This window comes from Leiobunum rupestre, chromosome 6 (genome assembly GCF_980474605.1).
Source record: "Leiobunum rupestre chromosome 6, qqLeiRupe1.1.hap1, whole genome shotgun sequence".
Lineage (NCBI taxonomy): Eukaryota > Metazoa > Arthropoda > Arachnida > Opiliones > Sclerosomatidae > Leiobunum > Leiobunum rupestre.
Genome location: NC_143389.1, coordinates 4,771,434 through 4,791,481, shown reverse-complemented (window position 1 = coordinate 4,791,481; position 20,048 = coordinate 4,771,434). Strand labels below are relative to the sequence as shown.

Below are 20,048 nucleotides of genomic sequence, written 5' to 3'. Positions count from 1 at the left end.
AGGAGTTTAGCCCTGGGCGCCAAATAACCAAACTACTCCACTGATCCCGGCATATATATACATTTAAAAAAGAGCGCGTCTTTTAGTCTCTTACACCTAGTCGAGTAGAAACAATTAAATTGTAACACGAAATTGACCAACAAGCTGGTGAAACGATCCGCTATTTTGATTTTTGTAGTCTTTACGCCTTTTGCCTACAAAAGAAGGCATTTGATTGTAAAAATGTTAAAGTTATTACGCATAATTTTGAATATACTCCCGACGCATACTTTGGGATTATATCTTGTAGAATATTACCATCAAAATCAGGCGCTCTGGTGTAAAAATATAGACCCGTCTTTCAACGTATCAATTTTCAGCCCAAGATAGGTTGACGCTCTTCCTGTGATGATTTCAAATTCATCACTGAAGTTGGAAAGGAACTCGTCTACAGCTTCGGTAGTATTTCCAGCAATAAGACCATCATCGACGTAGAGGACGAGAACCAAGAAAATGGCGTTGGTGGACAGCATGTACAGGCAACGGTCTCCATCAGCGTTTTTGAAACCATGGTCACGTAAGGACTTGTCGACTCGTTCATTCCAACACCGTGGGGATTGCTTGAGACCATAAAGACTTTTCCGTAACTTCCAGACTTGTCCACTACTATTGTCGAAACCTTCAGGTTGACGCAGATAAATTTCTTCGGATAGCTTCCCATGAAGGAATGCGGTCTTTACGTCGAATTGCCTGAGGTTGAGATTTTTCTGGGCAACTAGGTTGAGAAAGATTCGTAGTGTCTCGAATCGGGCAACTGGAGCGAAAGTCTCATTGAAGTCGATTCCCTCTCGTTGCGTAAAGCCTTTTGCGACAAGCCGGGCTTTGTGCTTGACGATCGTCCCATCTTCATCATTCTTTGTACGAAAGACCCAACGATTTCCGATTATCTTGCGACCAGGTGGAGGATCAACCATTTCGTAGACGTCGTGTCTTTTCATTGCCGAAAGTTCATCTACCATCGCTTTCTCCCACTCGGCGGATTCGTTGCTTGAACGTGCTTCTCGTGCCGTTTGTGGTAACATGTCGCAGATGAGGAATGCTTTATTTGCTAGCTGGCAGCTCTGACATGGTTGGACTTTCCTTAGTGTTGAACGATCTCTAAGGACTGGACCGCTCTTCTCAGGTTGATTGTCCCGGACATTGTCAGAAAGAGACACTGTTGCCTCATTATGTCCGGTAGCCACGTCTTCCGACGCTTCGACGGATTTGGTTGTCTCGTCGTTTGAGTAGTCGGCAGCTCTGGTTGGCATGCCCGATGGTGCATTAGTGGCTCTGGTTGGTCCGTCTTTTGATGAGTTGGTGGCTCTGGTTGGCCGGTTTTCGCAAACGAAATCGTCGGTCAATTGCTCGCCCTGGCTGGACAACTCCTCAGAGACAGGAATCCAGGAATCAGGAACGCACGTCTCGGGATTGAATTTGACATCTCGATATCTTAGTACGTCGTCCAGCTCAGGAACATAAACTCGATATCCGTCTGCATTGTCTTCATAGCCAACCAGGAAACCTTTATACGCCTTCCGAGACAGCTTCTTTCGCTTCTCTTTTGGTATGTGGGCAAAGCACTCAGTGCCAAAGATTCGCAGATGCTGGATCGATGGGTTTGTCTTCCCTGTCCACAATTCAAACGGCGTCTTCCCAGCAATGCATGTAGGTGCTGTTCGGTTCAGGACATAGACGGCCGTGTTCACCGCTTCAGCCCAGAGTTTCGGTGGTAAGTCCGATCTGGAATGCAACATGGCCCTTACAGACTCCATAATCGTACGATTTTCTCGTTCGGCGACCCCGTTCTGTTCAGGCGTGTATGGCATGGACTTGCGGTGATGTAGCCCTTCTTGAGACGTCCATTGACGGAACTCTTCATTGACATATTCAGTCCCATTATCCGTGACCAGCTCTTGTACTGTGTGATTGCGGGTTCGGCAAAAGGCAAGGAAATCTTTGAAACAATTGACGACTTCGGATTTCTTCGTTAGGAAATATACGGCTCGAACACTGGAATACTCGTCTTTGAATAGGAGGTAGTATTTCTTCCCTTTCATGGACGGTGTTGGTGATGGTCCCCAGAGATCTGAATGGATCCTTTCACCTGGTTTCGTAGCCTTCTCCAAACGAGTGCCGAAACTGTGCCTAGTCATCTTGTCGTAGATGTACCCTTCACAGAGCTTGTCAGACGTCTGGTTTAGAACTTCGTATCCGAGTCTCCGTAACGTCGCTGCTACATGCCGTTTATCCTGATGACCCATGCGTTCATGCCAGACTTGGAGATCTGCTTTCCGGTCATTTCTCGGATCTGCTGCGATGCGAGCGGAGCATGATGGCTGCATGACTTTGATATCCAGACGATACAGACTCTCGACCTTGCCAGGTACACAAAGGTTCCTTTTGCCTCCGACAACTTCATAGAGACCGCAAGAATTTGCTGTGACCTTGAACTCCAGATTGTTGTTTCTTTTCATTGCGCTTTTCAGCGAGAAAACATTGCAGGCAAAATCACGGATGTGCCAGACATTGTGGACTACCTCTTGATAGAGTTTCTTTCCAATCCGGAACTGAATCCTTATGTCTCCTTCACCATCCGCTGTCATCTGCGTCTTGTTTCCAATCTGAAGAGTCGCTGGAGTAGCGAACTTGCGGAAGTTTAGGAATTTTGTGGCGTCGTTCGTGATATGCTGTGTAGCACCCGAGTCAAAGTACCATGCTGCTTCAGACGATGAGCAAGCAACGAGACCATTTGCTGCGATCAGACCCCCGATGCTGGTGCGATTACTTTCGTCAACGCTCGTCCTTCTAGGAGTTTTCCTTTGTCCTCGACAGTCTTCCGCTATGTGACCAAACTTTCGGCAATAGGTGCATTTTGGCTTACGTCTCATGCCTTTCGTCTCGTTTGATGAGTGACTGCGATGACCTCCGGCATTGCGTTTCGCCATCAGACCAGATGAATCTCTGAAAGAGTCACCTTCTCGAGTTGCACGGCCAATCAATAAACGTTCCAACTCCGCAACCGTCTGTTTTTCGGTTGGCAGCGTGTCCCAGAGCATACCGAATTCTCGATACTCATCTTGAGGTAGGGACTCGAAGATGCAGGCAATCAGGATGCAGTCGTCGAATGTTACGTTCTTCTCTGTCTTTGCCGTTGACAAGATATCTGTCCAGAGAGAACACATCTGGGCAATGTGGGTGGCCATGTCGACGTCTGGTGACTTCGTAGTTCGCATAAGTTGCGCCAGAAGCTTACGCAGACGGTTGGACGACTTCTGCTCGAAGATTTCGAGCAGCTTGTCCCACATTTCCTTTGGTGTCTCGCAATTGGTAATCATGTTTTGGACCTTCTTGGATAAGTTTGACCAGAGGATACCACGGACCGTGCTGAACGCCACTCGGTACTTCTTCTTGTTTGAAGTGTATTCAGACTTCTCTGCTGCTGTTGCTCCAGGTACCGGTTCCGTAGGTTCAATCCATTCGCCAGTAAGAATCTCGTATACGTCTCGAACGGTGAGGATGTCGACTATTTGTCTTTTCCAACTCCTCCAATTCTCTTGACCTGATAGTTTTTCGACGTCTTGACGAAAAAGAATATCCATGGTTACTAACGGGAACTGTTGACAGGATACGGATTACGGTGATGGTAACTGAAACCGGGATACAGCAGACTAGATCATCAGCATAGTAGTGGCGCAGTGGGAGCGTGCTGGGCCCATAACCTATTGGTTAAAAAATAGTAATATAAGATTAGTGATTAAAAATCTATCTTATTTACAATAAACATTTTTAACCTATTAAAAAAAACTAAACGAGAAAAGCCGATAAAGCTTTTTATCTTCAACACACTGCAAAACATGACTTGAAAAAGTGGGAAGTTGGGATAACTAAATGTTTCTTCCTTTAATTTTTAATTTTTTTGTTGTAATTGTACTATGGTAATTTTTTCTCGATTATTTTCCATTTGGCAGATATTTCACTTAAAGCATTTGAATTTAAAATAAAACTATGAAGTATGCCCAGAATAAACAACTACATGGAGACGTTGGTAGCTAAATAAACGAAAATAATGTCATAAGGTCAGGGAAAACCGCTAGTTTATTTTGTTTAAAATGTAATGCATGCTGTTTTTTACATCATTTTGACTCTTTTGTGAGATTTAATCGTAGTAATAATGCCTCAATATTCTAGAGCGGATGGTACGGAGATAGTTGCCATTTACTACGTAGAAGGTTTTAGAAATCTGAGAAAAGTGAGTTAGATTTTCCAACAACGTCACCTGGATTGAAGACCGTCCGTATCTTCAGTAAGGCGAGCTGTCAATGACAATCTGCAGTATGGTAATTTAGAACCTAGATTTCGAGGTGTTGGTCAGCGTAATTACGACTTGGAGATCACGGTGTTGACGTACTTTGTCCCGTACACGCGTAAAAGTTGTTCCGTGGCAAGTGCTGATTTCAGGTGTTGTAAAACACGTGTATGGAAAATATTACTTGTACATTTCAGAGCTATGTTCCACCAAGGTTTAGTAGATGAAGACGCTCAAAGACTACTGGACTTCTGAAACTGGCTGCAGAATTCTGTGGATAAGCAGCCTCAATTTATCCGCAACGTTTTATGCTCTGATGAAGCTCCGTTTTCGAGAGATGGGCCTTACAATCACCCGAATAATAATTTTTGCCAAGACGATAATCCACACTGGGGGTTTCAACACCATCATCAATTTCAGTTTGGACGCTTGGACGTTTGGGTTGGTTTAGTAGGAAACCGTCATATTGATCCTGTATTTCTGCCACAAAATATAAATGGGCAGAATTATTTACATTTCCAACAAAACGAACTAGCATAGCAGCTAGACGAACTTCCATTAGCCCAAAAAACACCCTGTATAATGATATCAGTATCCTTATTATTTTTCAAATGGATGTTTCCTCCCCCCTTGGAAAAATGTCTGCAGGCGTCCATGAAATTTAATGTTATTGAACTTTTAAAAAATTAAAAAGATAAATTTGCTACTTAATCGGGCATGGATTCGAACCCGAGCAGTTCAACTCGGCAATGGGGTAACTACGGATGTACCATCGTCCGTCGCACAACAAGCTACGCTGCGGAGAGAAATCTGAGTTGGTCCGCCACAGATGTATAGTTCATACTTCCGCCCGAAGAGGTATTATAGACTACTGATAATATTTACTTTTTGTATTGCTGGAAAATGTATTTTTTTAGTCATACTGCCGTACCAGGATAAATCTGGGGTTTAAAGTTAAATAATGTACACTTTAATTATATTGTTTTTGGCTTTCGTTTGCCCATGACATATACCAAACCATCAGACGATGGATAGTACTTGTTTAATTTCTCGCAAGCGCTCGCAGCACTTGATACCACTAAAAGCTCGTGAGATGAATCCATCTTCGATTATCACAAACGCAATCAGTTACATTAAAATTGATGTGGAATTCTAAGAGTAATTAACTCTCTAAAACAATTACTTTATAGCATGTATACAGACAGTAAACTGCTACTGATAACGACATAGTCAGTGACTTCTTGGAAAGGCTAAATTTAAGGGAAAACATTTCTAATTATTAATATGTCCTATTCAGACCTTAGAAGATGCTTAAACATTAATGAAATAAATAGAGTTAGATACAATTTAAGTCGCGTTAAATATTTTTAAATAAGTTGCAAAATGTAGTTTATTGGCAGCACTTTTAAGAACCTAACAATTTCTTCAATGCTTTTACATTAAGTTTTTTGTCAGAATTAGATGCCTGACGGTCTTTATCTGTTCTTAGAATGGCTAAGGAATTTATTTCATTCAGCAAATAATAAAATTCCATGTAAATATTTAGTAAAATTAGTAATACATACAACTTTCATTTTACGAACTCGTTTCAACATATAGTAAGATACATTCCATCTGGTACTAACGTCACCTACTAATTCTCGATGTTTAATACCTCCGAGTTTGCAATGTTTTTTAAACATTCCCGCCTTAATGAAGATTTTCTTATTTTAACAACTCCTTTCTTAGTTTAAAAAAAAATATTTTTCGAAGTTAAAATAAGAAATCACATTATGGCTTACGCGGTCGTAAATTGATAACTTGGTATTTGAGATAACAAATTCTTGTTCGCCATCGGATTCTGAGTCAGATTCGCTACGTGAACTATTTCCGAAATTCTTCGATAAAATATTACTTGTAGGGGAAACATAAATCTTAAGTACAGAAAGTGCATCTTGGCCCGCCTGGTTAATTACATGTGCCAAACACCGGATTCGAAAATCTTTCTCGCAATTTAAGCTAATTCCCTATTGTAAATAACAGAGAGCGAATATCGATTAAAAACATCTGCAGTGTATAATATATATATTAAATTAAATAATTTAAATATACACATTATTATTGAGAGCCCTTGTTAAATGGTGAAAAAATAAATCGCAATTACTTGCATTATCGGAAGTTATGGAAAATAAGTGATCAGTAAGCTGAAAACTTTCTAGAACTTACAAAAGACATGAGCCAAATTTTCTCCAGTGTGACTTCCTTTAAGGTCGAGCACCCTTTCTGGAAATGTCCATGTTTCATAAATCCACCGAATTATCATACCAAGGTAGGATATTTGAGTGGCCGATGTCCAGGCATCTATAACAAATGAAAATTTGCTTTTCGTTTCCTTTTAAGTATAAAAATATGGGCTAACTTTAGTTATTAAGACCAATTTTGACGTTATATAGTCACTATATTGGTCAGTACGTTCATCCTCGAAAAATTGAAAAATTCTGCGCTTAACTGTGTCAGTCCCAAAAATATTTATCCTAAGATTAGCAGCTTCCATTAGGTCTACAAAGGACTGAGTCTCAACAATTGTGAAAGGCTGGCAGGTGGTTAAAACAAAATAAATTATGTTATCATCAATTGTTTCCTAGGAAAACATCTGAAATATTTGAAACGAACGATTACGTTGTAAACTCTATTATATAAAATTTTAAAGATTTAGATTAAAAGTAATAATTAAAGAATGGCTTTTTTTTCATTCTACTAGGACCACAGAATTGTCAATTTTTTTCTGACTATTTTTCCTGGACGTTTTCTCCTCAAATGAGGATTAAAATTTCCTGTTGAGCCTTTATGACGCTTAATTCCATTACTAAAAGTAGGAAAAACGTTAATCATCTTAAATCTATTATATATTTCTGAAATTTGTGTGGGTGTATGCTTGCCTGCTGCTTTGTCGTCGTTGTGCTTTCCCCCTTATCGGTATTTCATTTCTGTGTCACTTGCAGTCCCGATATTCCATTGTTCAAAAAGTTTACAGATAACTGGAAGAACATTAATGCTATCGAAACTAAAATGAGCGTTGCAAGATGTTTGTTTATTCATTGTGGTAGTTTATGTGAAGCCTTGAATTGAATGCAGCTTCACGGTGAGGGCGCCGAATCAAGATTTGTGTTTTTTAAAGAAGTTGAAGGAGTATGAAACGGTTGATAAATTGATTTCCAAAGCGGTCCTGAGCAAGTTCAGTCAACACCTGTGGTATTTTTCAGAGTAAATAGCCGTATTATAACTCTTTGATGGTGCAGTTGATGAATAAACCAAGGCGAATATTGTAGCGAACTTACAAAGAGAAATTTGATATGATTTTGGGAAGAGATATGTTCCATCGAAGGAAGAGATGTCTGTGTCTTTATACGGTTAGAGTTTTGTTCGTTATGTTATTTTAAATTCTGTTATTTTTCTGGAAATACTAATTTTACTTATAGTTTTAGGGAAAATCTTAAGTGATTTCGTGTCCATCAGGAACAAAAATTTATTTTAGCGATTAAATTTTGACAGCAGTTTCCTACAAGAAAATATATCTTCGTGGGAAGAAAATGCAGCCTTTGTGGAAGCTAAAAAGATGGTTTTAGCTTAAAAGCAGTTAATGACGTAGCTGAAAAAGCTGCTAAGCTAATGCGAGACTTCTATGGGTTAATTACCGTAGAAGAAGAACTAAACCAATTCTTATTACATTGTGTGCAATAACATAGAAAGATGTATTCAGACTGTAAAAAGGTACCTTAAAAAGAAAGTATCTTGAATATTTATGTAACTTTATTTTTTAATAATTGAAAGCATTACTCAAATTTGTCTTTATATTAAAACTTACAAGTAAGATATGCATATTTTCAATGACCAAGCTACATGTTAAAAAGTGTTCAAAATAGCTATCTACATAAACTTTGGGGCCCTGTCGGCGTGGGTTAACATTAACTTAGGAAGTTAAAATTTTATATTGATGTAAGGCTTATTATATTAAAAAGAATTGGGGGGTAAGCGTTTTGATAACTGCAAAAAATGTCGCCTATAAAAGGGACACCTATTATATATATTATTAACGATTTTATCGAAACTTCCGGGAAAAACACACAGACCTACACCCCAACGGTATTACATATCTTCTGAGCGACTTCGACCAAGAAATAATACATGTTAATTCAACAATTACAAATGAATGTATTAACATGTTTTACATATCGTATAAGCTTAAAAAGTAATGGTTTGCAAAATTAACACTAGAAGCCTATCTTCCTTGGTTCGTTTTAATTCTTGAGGAAGTTGAGGTGTATGTTGTGGTGTTTATATTAATGCCTATTGTGTTAAAAATGGAAAACTGCATTTCCTAAAAACAAATCTAAGGAAAAATCCCGGAGCCCAATCGATACAGAAAATTTCTTTTGCTTGTTTAGACTTCTGCCATTCATGTTGACCGAATATTTGCCAAATGAAAACGATTTACACTGGAAAATTTATCTTCAACTTAGGGAAATTGTAGATTACGTATACGCCTCGCATTTACACGTCACTTTTTTCCCTAAACTTCAAAACCTTATCGAACAGTTTTTAAGTTCGGTATCAAGCGTAATTGGTAGTGAAATTATGACGCCAAAATTTCACTTCCTAATTCATTACGTTAATTCCTATAAAAATATGGGCCTCTAAAAGGTATTTCGTGTATGCGTTTCGAGAGCAAACACAGTTTCTTTAAGAAAATAGCGAAATATAACTAAAACTTTGGCCTCACGACATCAATATTTGCAGTGTTATAATATGCTAGATGAACAACCAAATGGCTTGCAAAGCACGAAAGTTGGGAAATTTATTTCTAAAGATAAATTACCCACTCATTTAAAACAAGTTCTAAGTGAAGACTTCCCGGAAAATGTATATTCAATGACCAACGCAACGTTTTCTAATGTATCTTATTCGACGAATTGTTTTATGGTTCATGATATAGAAAACAATTTATTTAAGTCATTTTTGAACATTAAGTACATTTTTTATTGGAATATATCCCTAATAATGGCTGGCACAATATACAAGGTTGAATGTTTTCACAAAGGTTTGCATGCATATTTGGTCAAAGAACTGCCTGAAAAATGGGAAATCCTTCATGCGGGTCAAGAAAAACAATACGAAATGTTAGACGCGTACCAAATCGAGCAGAATTATTATATTACACTACACAGAAAAAACAATGTTTAAATTCTAGACGTTTTTCTAAACGGGAAAATGCAACGCTCTCACAGACATATACTATACCAACACACGTTGAGTAGAAGAAACGTTAAGTCTTTTTGCGCGTCGAATTACAAAACGTTTTCGTTTAAAGCATGTTAAGTTCTAGAAATGATTGTTTTATGCGTCTTGTAGTGCTTAAAATGTAAACTCGTCTATTAGACGAAACTTTTAATTTTCAAACGCGTCGAGTTCTTGAAACGTTTAATTTTCAAACGCGTCGAGTTCTTGAAACGTGTAAGATTTAAAGGCGTCGAGTTCTCCAATCATTTAAGTTTCAAACGCGTCGAAATCTGGAAGCGTTTAAGTTTCAAACGTGTCGAGTTGTCGAATCGTTTAAGATTCAAACGCGTTGAGTTCTTTAAACGTGTAAGATTCAAACGCGTCGAGTTGTCCAATCGTTTAAGTTTCAAACGCGTCGAAATCTGGAAGCGTTTAAGTTTCAAACGCGTCGAGTTGTCGAATCGTTTAAGGTTCAAACGCGTTGAGTTCTTTAAACGTGTAAGATTCAAACGCGTCGAGTTGTCGAATCGTTTAAGTTTCAAACGCGTCGAGTTCTTGAAACGTTTAAGATTCAAACGCGGCAAGTTCCCGCAACATTAGAATTCCAAATGTATCGAGTTCTTGAAACGTTTCGGATTATTCAAAGAAAAAATTGATTCTAAAGAAAATTTTTATTTGCTAAAAATATTTGATTGATTATCAAACATTTTATATCAATATGATGTTCTTCCACAAATTTTAAATATTTGGTGGTTTTAACAAATGACGATTTTGGGGACCGATTTTTAAGTACGTAGTCTTGCTCTGCTCCGCAGCGCTCCCCAGTGGCCAAGGGGAAATATAATCGTGCAAAAACGGACACAACCGTCTCTTAAAAATAAAAAGGTCTCATATCGGCCTCGTTACAAAAATATGGTCTCAGCTCGGACTCGTAGTAGTACATTATATTGGACTCCGCTATGGGTCACTGCAATTTACTATATTTTAATGTTATCATCTCGAGCTCACAAATATACGCTATATTAAAATAATTGCAGTTCGAGCACACAAAAATACGCTATAATATAAAGGTCTCATCTCGGGCTCAAATTAAATGACCCCAACGTTTTGGTCTCTTCTCTGGCTCGTATCATTCTCATAAAAATGCTCAGCTTAGCTTCAAATCGAGCTCGGGCTTTTGGTGTGAGACGAGCCCGTTCCGCTATGTTCTTTCCTAAAACTGAATTTTTTGTTTTTCTTTATTATTTGACCCAACCAAACTGAAGTGAAGTGAAGTAGAGCTCATAAAGAAGCTTTTGAGCTGCGTGGACAATATTTAGTAAGTTGTGTGTCTACAACGAAAGATGCCCAAGAATCATTTCGACGATAAATTTGCGTGTTTACATATAACACTATAGATTCGTAGCGCCAAGTATACGATATCTTTCTGTGACGTAAATAGAGGTTTTGGCGCCCTGGGCTAACATTTCATTTGGCCGGCAGTTATAATACCAACATACAGGGCCGTTCTTAAGGGGGGGGGGGGCGAGCAGGACGGTCGCCCAGGGCCTCTAAAATTTTACCATATGGATGTATATACCGGAGGGCCTCTACACTCAGTTTCACCCATGCATTTCGCCCGGGGCCACGAGCGCTCTAAGAACGGTCCTGTACCAACGAAAAATACGTTGAAAATGAAATTGCCTCACGTTAAAAATGCAGCCCAGATCGAACCGCCCCCTCCACAATGGTACTGACTTTATTTATTACCACCATGTGTTTTTCCACAATAGGAGTCAGGGGGTCAAGTTAATAAGAATTTTGTCTAAACCACATTGCATGTCATTCATCAGTTCTACTTCACTTCAATAATATCAATTTGCCAATAATTATATTCTAAGCTTAATTTCTAGACTAACCCCTCCCTACTTTTAACCTCTTCGCTAGTTTAACTTTACCTCCAGCATTTATAATTAATGTCTTCCCTAAATTGTAATAACATTGTTGAATTTAATATTAATTTTTTGATCGAATTAATAATTAGCTTAGAACTAAAATGTTAAAGTTTTTATTTAATAATCGTTTGGCTATAGATTTCATTAGGCAGACTAGCACTGGTATTCATGATAAGAGTACAATACTACATCCAAGCTTAACTTAGGCCTAAATTTTCGTTACGCAGATATTTGGAATTACATTAATATACAAGAAGAAGCAACTCTTCTATTTTGCAAGTAATTGTTAATGAGAAATAAAATCATCTCTCACGTAGACTTACTTTCAAAGAAAAACGTGAGCAGCTCGGAATCGTCTTGAAATGGAAGACAAGCATAGATAACGCGACTATGCGAATATTTCTAAGGAACAGCGTTGCCAGATGTTCAAAACATATTAAACGTAACTTAAGCCCAGTTCATACTATACAGTTAATTGGCCACTTAATTGTATCCAACTAATTGTAAGCAAGAAAATTGCATAGTGTGAGCCGAATAATTGTAAGAATTGTCCCCACTTTTTCTGTTTACACTATATGTCACCGCTTTTTCTGTTCACACTGTACAATGTTCTTGCTTAAAATTAGTTGGATACAATTAAGTGGCCCAATTAATTGTATAGTGTGAACTGGGCTTAAGTAGTAAAATTTGTAACACATCAGACTATCAGTAACGCTAGATTTCGCTCTCATCTAGGATAGGAAGACAGTGTTTCAGAAACAGCTTAAAAAAATTTTTTACTTTAATATGAGGGCCCTGGTGGCCCGCTACCCTCGTTCAATTGATTTATTTTAAGGGGCCCCTGATTTTTTAAGGGCCATTGGCCCCAGGACTACCGCTGTTTCCAAGTCTGCTAGCAACTATAATAATCTGGAGCCATGCAGACATCAGAGCCGCACCCATTAATTCTATTTTGTAAATGTAGGGAATATTAAAATAGAGCACCTTGTGATGATGAACGAATTAGTTTTTCAGATAGGTTGATTTTTATTCCTTGGCCTAAGACCTTGGCCATTGTAATATTGAAGTTAATTAAGCTATTTAAAATACATGACAACGTTGATAATCTAGTGATATTTACTAAATTAATTCATTGGAATGATAAACAGGAAAGTAATGTATAGAGTAATGGCAGTGTGACGTCACGGCACGTCACCCATGCTTTTTCCTATAGATAAAAAATCGCGACCAAAATGGCGACCATTGTCAAAACTACGGAGTGCCGGCCATTACTCTATTGTCAGAAATTACAAATTATTTATAAAACATATATAAACTTAGCAGACGACTTGACTATTTTGGCGGGTAAAATTCCGTATATTTGTTTAAAAACCGAACGATAGATGGCGTTAAGAACTAAGTAGTTTCCGAATTGAATCACCAAATTTCAAGCCGGGGGACACGGGGGTGGCTTGTAAACGAACGTTTTTCACGAGAGGTATAATAAAATATGCGGCTGCAAACCGTCCCTATAGCTTAACAGCAAAATTCGCCCCAACTTGCAATTTGATCTCCTTTAAGGATGATGAGTCCGCAGCGATGCGGGGTGGCGAACATAGTTTTTGGGGGTTAGGGCAAAGGAGGCAATAGGGGGCAGTTGGCCCCGAAATTTGCGTTCAACGAATTGGACCGCGTTTGGTGTTGTGCCCGATGATAATTTTCACAGGTCTGTACGGTGAACTGTTTCCGAGTAATTTGTACTGAATTACGTGGTCGTTTTTCTCCGATATGAAAAAACCTTTTAAATTTAGAACTCTGGTCGAGTTGGGTATCGTTCTGTAGTATGTACTAATAGTTTCTCGAAATTTCACTAAATATTGGACAAGACCAACTGTTCGTGACAGATACGAAATAAGAATATACGACGGTTCAAAGAAAATCAATCATTTATTTATTTTAGGACGATTACATGCTACAATTAAAGATCTGATCGTTACTGACTTTTAATAAAAATGGCAACATTTGAATATATACACAATTAAAAAATAGGATCTCATATCTAATGACTGATAAGCGTAAAAAACATGAAAATTAAAAAAGGTGAATTTGTAAAACACTTAGAGTTATGACTGAACATTCCGGCCACCTTAAAATATTAATTTTAAATTTCAAGATTTACTAACATCACGAGTCCAACGGTAATCGGCAAAGTTTGGTGACCGGTCTTTTTAACTCCTTGTCCGACGTCTTCACTGTGACTACACGTACCAGTTGATCCTCACCGGGGTGTACTTGGGTAATTCGGGCCATCTTCCATTTGGTTGGTGGTAATTCTTCCTTGAGTAGTACTAAGTCGCCAATCTGTAGATTTCGAGTTGGTTTTGTCCTTTTTGGACGTTGCTGAAGCCTGGATAGAAACTCTGCTGCCAACGTCGCCAAAAGTGCTGTGGTAATTGCTGTCCGAGTTGCCACCTGGACAATCGGTTTATTGTGGTTGAAGTCAAATCGGGCTCTGGAATAGCTGTAAGCGCATCACCGATTAAAAAATGTCCAGGTGTTAATACGGCGAGATCGCTTGGGTCTGACGTCATTGGCGTAAGTTGACGGGAATTTAGACAGTCTTCCACTTGACATAAAAGAGTCTGCATTTCCTCAAACGTCAGGCTTTTTTCTCCGATAACTCTTTTTAGGTGGTATTTGACGGACTTCACTCCGGCCTGCCAAAGTCCGCCGAAGTGAGGTGACGCGTATGGGTTGAAGTTCCAGATAATTCCTTCATCGCTCATCCAGCGTGTTATAGTCGGATCCTTCGTGTTGGTAGAAATGGTCGTCATGAATTCCTTTAATTCTTTGTTAGCTCCAACAAAATTCGTCCCACAATCACTAAAGACATCCGTACATCTTCCTCGACGAGATACAAACCGCTTAAAAGTAGCTAGGAAGGCATTGGTCGTCATATCACTGACAAGTTCTAGATGTAAGGCACGGGTTGTGAAACAGGCAAAAATTGAAATGTAGCCCTTGAATGATCGACAGCCACGACCCTTCATGACCTTGAGACGAAAAGGTCCAGCGTAGTCCACTCCGCACTTTATGAAAGCCCGACCAGGGTTAACTCGAGGAGCTGGTAAGTTACCCATGAGTTGAGTTATCGTCTTTGCTTGTTGTCGAACGCATTTCAGGCACTTTTGGACATGATATCTGACCGCATCACGAAGTCCAATGATCCAAAATTTTGACTGCAGTGACGCCATCATCAGTTGTGGACCACCATGAAGCGATTTAATATGTTCGTTGATGATTATAAGATCAGTGAATGGGCTTTTTCTGGGTAGAATTACTGAATGAATTTGGTCGATTGTAATCCTTGCGTGCCGAATGCGTCCTCCAACTCTCAGGATACCGGATTGGTCAAGGAAAGGTGTAAGCGACAGAACTCTGCTTTTTGTTGAAAGGTCCTTCTGACTCTTTAGCTGATAGATTTCCTCCCTGAAGTTGATTGACTGTGTGGTTTTTATCCAGTGACTAAACGCCATGTCGTTCTCTTCTTTGGTTAAAGGTCCTAGTTGTCTTGAGTCTATGGTTGCTCTTGCGTTACGACTAAAACGCTGAATGTACGCCGTAACGTGGATTAAAGTGGTCAGTGAAGAATATTTCGTGAGAAGGCTCTGGTCTACGTTGCAATGTAGGACGACGACTGATCGGACTCGTTCTTCGCTACGGCACTCAGTTGCGTCTTCTAGAATTGGGATATCATAGACTGTTTCGTCTTGCAGCCAATTTGGTCCATGCCACCTTAGCGGATGATCAAGAAGTTCCGTAGCTTTAATTCCACGTGATGCGCAGTCTGCAGGATTGGATGAGCCAGAAACATGATGCCACTGAATAGTCGGTTGAGTATCCTGATCTTCTGGGACCCTGTTCGCTACGAACGTCTTCCACCTCTGCGGAGGTGATGCCAACCAGAAAAGTACAATTTTGCTGTCACTCCAACCATGGCCGTCGGTAATGGTATATCGTAGAGACTGTTGTACAAGTGAAACGAGTTTTGAGAGAAGAACGGTAGCGCAAAGTTCTAATCTTGGTAGCGTAATCTGTTTGAGAGGCGCTATTTTCGTTTTGGCGACGACCAGCTGAACGTTGATAGCTCCGGAATTAGTTATAGTTTTCAAGTAGACTGCTGCCGCATAAGCTTTCTCCGAAGCATCGCAGAACCCATAGATACTCACGCTCTTGTGATGGAGTTGGCTGATATAACGCTGAATACGAAGGTTTTCAATGTTAGTTAAGTCTTCTCGGAAGGTGTGCCATTTATAGACGAGCGACTCAGGCAACTCTTCGTCCCAACCGACCTTGATTTGCCACATTTCTTGTAGTAGGATTTTTGCTCGGACGATTACAGGTGACAGTAACCCCAAGGGGTCAAATACCGTAGCCGTGTCGGACAGAATTGTGCGTTTGGTGACGGTTAGTCTGGCTCTTGGTGCTTTTACGAGAAATGACAGAACGTCTGTCGCTGGTGTCCATTGTAGTCCCAATGTTTGGACGGATTCGTTGTTGTCGATGTTCAAAGGCATCAAAATCTCTCGCAGCTCGGATGGAATGCCTTCCAATAGGCCTGGATCATTTGATGCCCATTTTCATAAAGTAAGTCCTGCTTCGGATGTGGCTTGACTGAGCTCTCGCTGTAAGTTGATAGCAGTGGTACTATCATCAGCGCCTGATAGTAAATGATCCATATAAAAATCTTCACTAAGGACTTGAGATGCCAATGGATATTTGAAGGCGACGTCTTTTGATAATTGTTGCAAGACTTTCGTGGCCAGGTTGGGTGCTGACGCCGTCCCATACGTGACTGTACGCAATTGATAATCCTCAATTGGTCCATCCCCTTGACGCCTCCACAGAATTCGTTGGTAATGAAGGTCTTCTGGGTTGATTAAAATCTGGCGATACATTTTCTCTATATCCGCCATTAATGCCACTGCGTGACTTCGTAATCGAATTAGAAGATTTACCAAATCAGCTTGTAGTTTTGGACCAACGAGAAGTATGTCGTTCAAGGAAATGCCGATGGTTGCTTTTGAAGACCCATCAAATACGACTCTGAGTTTCGTTGTTGAACTTGACTCCTTGAAAACTGCATGATGAGGTCAGTAGTAAGCGTTCTTGATGTGCATGCTATCGGATGGTACAGGCTCCATATGGTTTAAGTTAATATATTCTTCCATGAACCTTCTGTACTTGTCATGAAGTTTGGATGTTGCTTCTAGACGTCGTTCGGTATACTTGAATCTTCGTAATGCGATGTTTCTTGATTCACCAAGTTTCCTTGTATCTTTGGTGATTGGTAGTTTTACGATGTATCTCCCAGAATCATCTCGTCTGACGGTGTCTTGGAATATTTGTTCACATCGAGTTTCCACGGGTGTAAGATTCGGTCTGTGTCCTACTTCTTCAATTTTGCAGAGTTTGGCAAGTTGTGTTTCGAGGTGGCAATAATTGACGGTGATTGACGGACTAGTCAACCCTCGATCTTGACTTCCCAAGCTTCCAGTGATTACCCAGCCAAAGACGGTGTTAAAGGCACCCGGAACTCCAGATCTTCCCAGGAATTTTCCACCTAGAATTAGGTCAAGGTAGACATCCGCTCCAAGTAGCATGTCGACCGCTCCTGTAACGTGAAATGTTGGGTCGGCCAACTGTAACTTCTTGATATGAGCGCAATTTCGTAGATTGACGGTAAAGTTAGGGAGTTTCTCCGTGACTTCCTTCAGTATTAAAACTTGGATCGTTGCGTTAATTTTTGCGTCAATTCTGGAGCTAATGTGCAAAGTTGCGCTGCCGTGTGAATGACAGATCCCGATTCCACCAATGCTCGTGCTCTGGTGATTTCGTACAAGTTGCAATTTCTGCATGAACTTCTCAGAAATAAAGCTTGCTTGGGATCCGGAGTCTATCAGCGCTCGAGCTGACCAGAGATAGCCATTTCCTCCCTTGACTTGGATAATGGCCGTTGGTAGTATTACTTGAGATGGGCCTAGTAACTGCCTGGAAACATGAGCCACTACCTCGCTGTTCAATCTGCTTCGGGATTTCGACTCCTTCTCTTGCGAATCTTGATGCAAGAGTGTGATGTGTTTAGCGTTTCATTTCCGACACTTACCTGATTTGCAGTCACTACTCAGATGATCCCTTCTTAGGCAGTTGAAACAGAGAGATTGGGTCTTGACCAGATTCCACCGATCTTCGTGCGAGACTTTCTACAGTGATGGACATTTGAATGTAGGATGCAGTTCTGTGCAGATCGGACAAGCGTCATCTCGTACTGATCCATAGTGCGAAATCGGGATCTTCTTGGTAAATGTGGTGGATGGTTTGACTCTGGAATCCTTTGTTGGTTGAGAGGCGGCCAGTGCCCTAGCCCTCTGCTCGAGAAATGTGGTCAGGTTTTCATAACTTGGTCTTGCTGTGCCCTTTAGTGATAGTTCCCACTTAAAGCGGAGCAGCGGGGTACAAATACATATAATTATGTCATTTGGATTCATGGTCGAGTTTTTCGCCAATTATATGAAGGAGAATTGCGTCCCAGAATTGGACTGGCTCTTTTAGAACTTTAAGTGCGCGTATGCACTGTGCCGTGGTATCAATCAGGCGTCGCAATGAGGTAGCTGATTCGTCCTTGACTTGCGGTTGATTGAACAGGCGCTTCACATGAGCATTAATGACCTCTCTGGTGTTATTAAATCGATTCAGTAGAATGTCCCAAGCCCCTGCGTAGTTACCGTCAGTCACTGGAATGGATAAGCAAAGCTGCTTCGCTGCGTAGAGTGGATTGTACTTATTGAAACTTCTGAGCACTTGACAGCGAGCCATTGTTGTGAACTGTCGCTGTAAAGAGGTCGTGGAATGGGAACCAATCGATGTAATTGCCCCCAAATACCGGTAACTCCATTTTTGGTAACTTGATGTTGGCTGTTGGTTGACTGAAACTGGATGTTCGAATAACTGCTGCTTGACTACTAAGAGTGTTGAAAAATATAACAATGTCTTCCATACGAGCTACGAGCTGATTGTACTCGGTTTCGTGAGCATCGAAGTCTTCTGTAGAGCATGAAGCGGTGGTATGTTGTTGTACGATCTCCAACTCTGCTGCCAGCGCGTCGGCCCTCTGCTTGTAGACTGTTGTTGCGACCGGTGTGATTGGCGTAATCACATGGTCGGATACTATTGATTCCAATCTAGTAAGTTGTCCCTTGACGGTTCGTCTCCTGACGAGGTAGCCGTCCATAATGGTTAATAACTGAGGTTGAATACTCGAACCGGATTCTAATTAGGTGATACTGCTTCTCACGACTCAGGATACTGGTGTTGACAATTAATCTGCTCAAATAACTGTAACGCGACTTATATCTGGTTCGACGGACCAAATAATGTTCGTGACAGATACGAAATAAGAATATACGACGGTTCAAAGAAAATCAATCAATTATTTATTTTAGGACGATTACATGCTACAATTAAAGATCTGATCGTTACTGACTTTTAATAAAAATGGCAATGAATATATACACAATTAAAAATAGGATCTCATATCTAATGACTGATAAGCGTAAAAAATATGAAAATTAAAAAAGGTGAGTTTGTAAAACACTTAGAGTTATGACTGAACATTCCGGCCACCTTAAAATATTAATTTTAAATTTCAAGAAATTCTAACATCACGAGTCCAACGGTAATCGACAAAGTTTGGTGACCATACTTTCGGATGTTACGTATTGTTTAGTGCCGAATTTCACCGGTCGCAAATCCGTAGGATAACTCGTTTACGAATTATAACTAAATCTGTGAGGAACATTAGAATTTGAAAGAAGCAAAATAAACGGTTACATCGGCGCAGTCGGATCTAACGCGTTATTAGCGGAAACTTTGGCTTTTATAACAAAAGGCGTTTCAAAATCTATATCCCAGAGGAACCATTTTGAACACTTTAAAACACAGGTGTTTAGGTTTATGCTAATTTTGTTAATCGTCTAGGTTTCAAACGTGTTTCTTTAGATTTTCGATTCCTTCTCGTGTTTAGTTGTTTAGCCATTTTGTCCGTTTACATCTATAACGCGTTACATTGCAATTCAAGTGTTTAAAAGCGAAACGTTGTTTTTTCTGAGTGGATCCGTTCTGAACACTTTAAAACACAGATGTTTAGGTTGATGTTGATTTTGTTAAACGCCTAGGTGTTTTACGCTTTTTTATAGATTTTCGCTTGCTCCTCGTGTTTAAATGATTTGCCATTTTTGATTTAAACATTTTGGTGTTTAGGGAATCAACGTCAAAAGTAGCCATTTACATTTATAACGCGTTAAATTGCAATTCAAATGCTGAAAAGCTTAACGTTGTTTTTTCTGTGTAAGATCAAAATCGGTTAGCTACGCACAAACTAATTAACACCCTTTAAGCTATACCTTATTTGTAATTAGCACGTATAATAAAAATAACATAACAATAGAATTGTAGTTGCCATGCTTTTATTATAAGCCTAATTTTTATAATTA

At 39.8% G+C, this 20,048-nt stretch overlaps 2 protein-coding genes across 2 annotated transcripts; both read right to left on the bottom strand.

Annotated features, from left to right (window-relative positions):
* Window positions 1-13,680: 13,680 nt before the first annotated feature.
* On the bottom strand, window positions 13,681-16,073 carry LOC149938856 (uncharacterized). Its single transcript, XM_090179017.1, has 2 exons — window positions 14,083-16,073; window positions 13,681-14,017 (listed from the first exon to the last, which is right to left on the bottom strand). Exons 1-2 carry the CDS (start codon window positions 16,071-16,073, stop codon window positions 13,681-13,683), a joined length of 2,328 nt encoding a protein of 775 aa, XP_090035143.1.
* Window positions 16,074-16,649: 576 nt separating this feature from the next.
* LOC149938855 (uncharacterized) lies at window positions 16,650-18,787 on the bottom strand. Its single transcript, XM_090179016.1, has 5 exons — window positions 18,440-18,787; window positions 18,136-18,387; window positions 17,826-17,990; window positions 17,663-17,759; window positions 16,650-17,614 (listed from the first exon to the last, which is right to left on the bottom strand). The coding sequence occupies exons 1-5, from the start codon at window positions 18,785-18,787 to the stop codon at window positions 16,650-16,652; spliced, it is 1,827 nt and encodes a 608-aa protein (XP_090035142.1).
* Window positions 18,788-20,048: the final 1,261 nt, after the last annotated feature.

Coding starts and splice junctions, on each gene's coding strand:
- LOC149938856 (XM_090179017.1), bottom strand. CDS start 16,073: ATGCCTTTGAACATCGACAACAACGAATCCGTCCAAACATTGGGACTA. Junction 14,018..14,082: donor CGTCAACTTACGCCAATGAC/GTCAGACCCAAG, acceptor ATGCGCTTACAG/CTATTCCAGAGCCCGATTTG.
- LOC149938855 (XM_090179016.1), bottom strand. CDS start 18,787: ATGGACGGCTACCTCGTCAGGAGACGAACCGTCAAGGGACAACTTACT. Junction 18,388..18,439: donor TACCAAAAATGGAGTTACCG/GTATTTGGGGGC, acceptor ACCTCTTTACAG/CGACAGTTCACAACAATGGC. Junction 17,615..17,662: donor GAGTAGTGACTGCAAATCAG/GTAAGTGTCGGA, acceptor TCTTGCATCAAG/ATTCGCAAGAGAAGGAGTCG.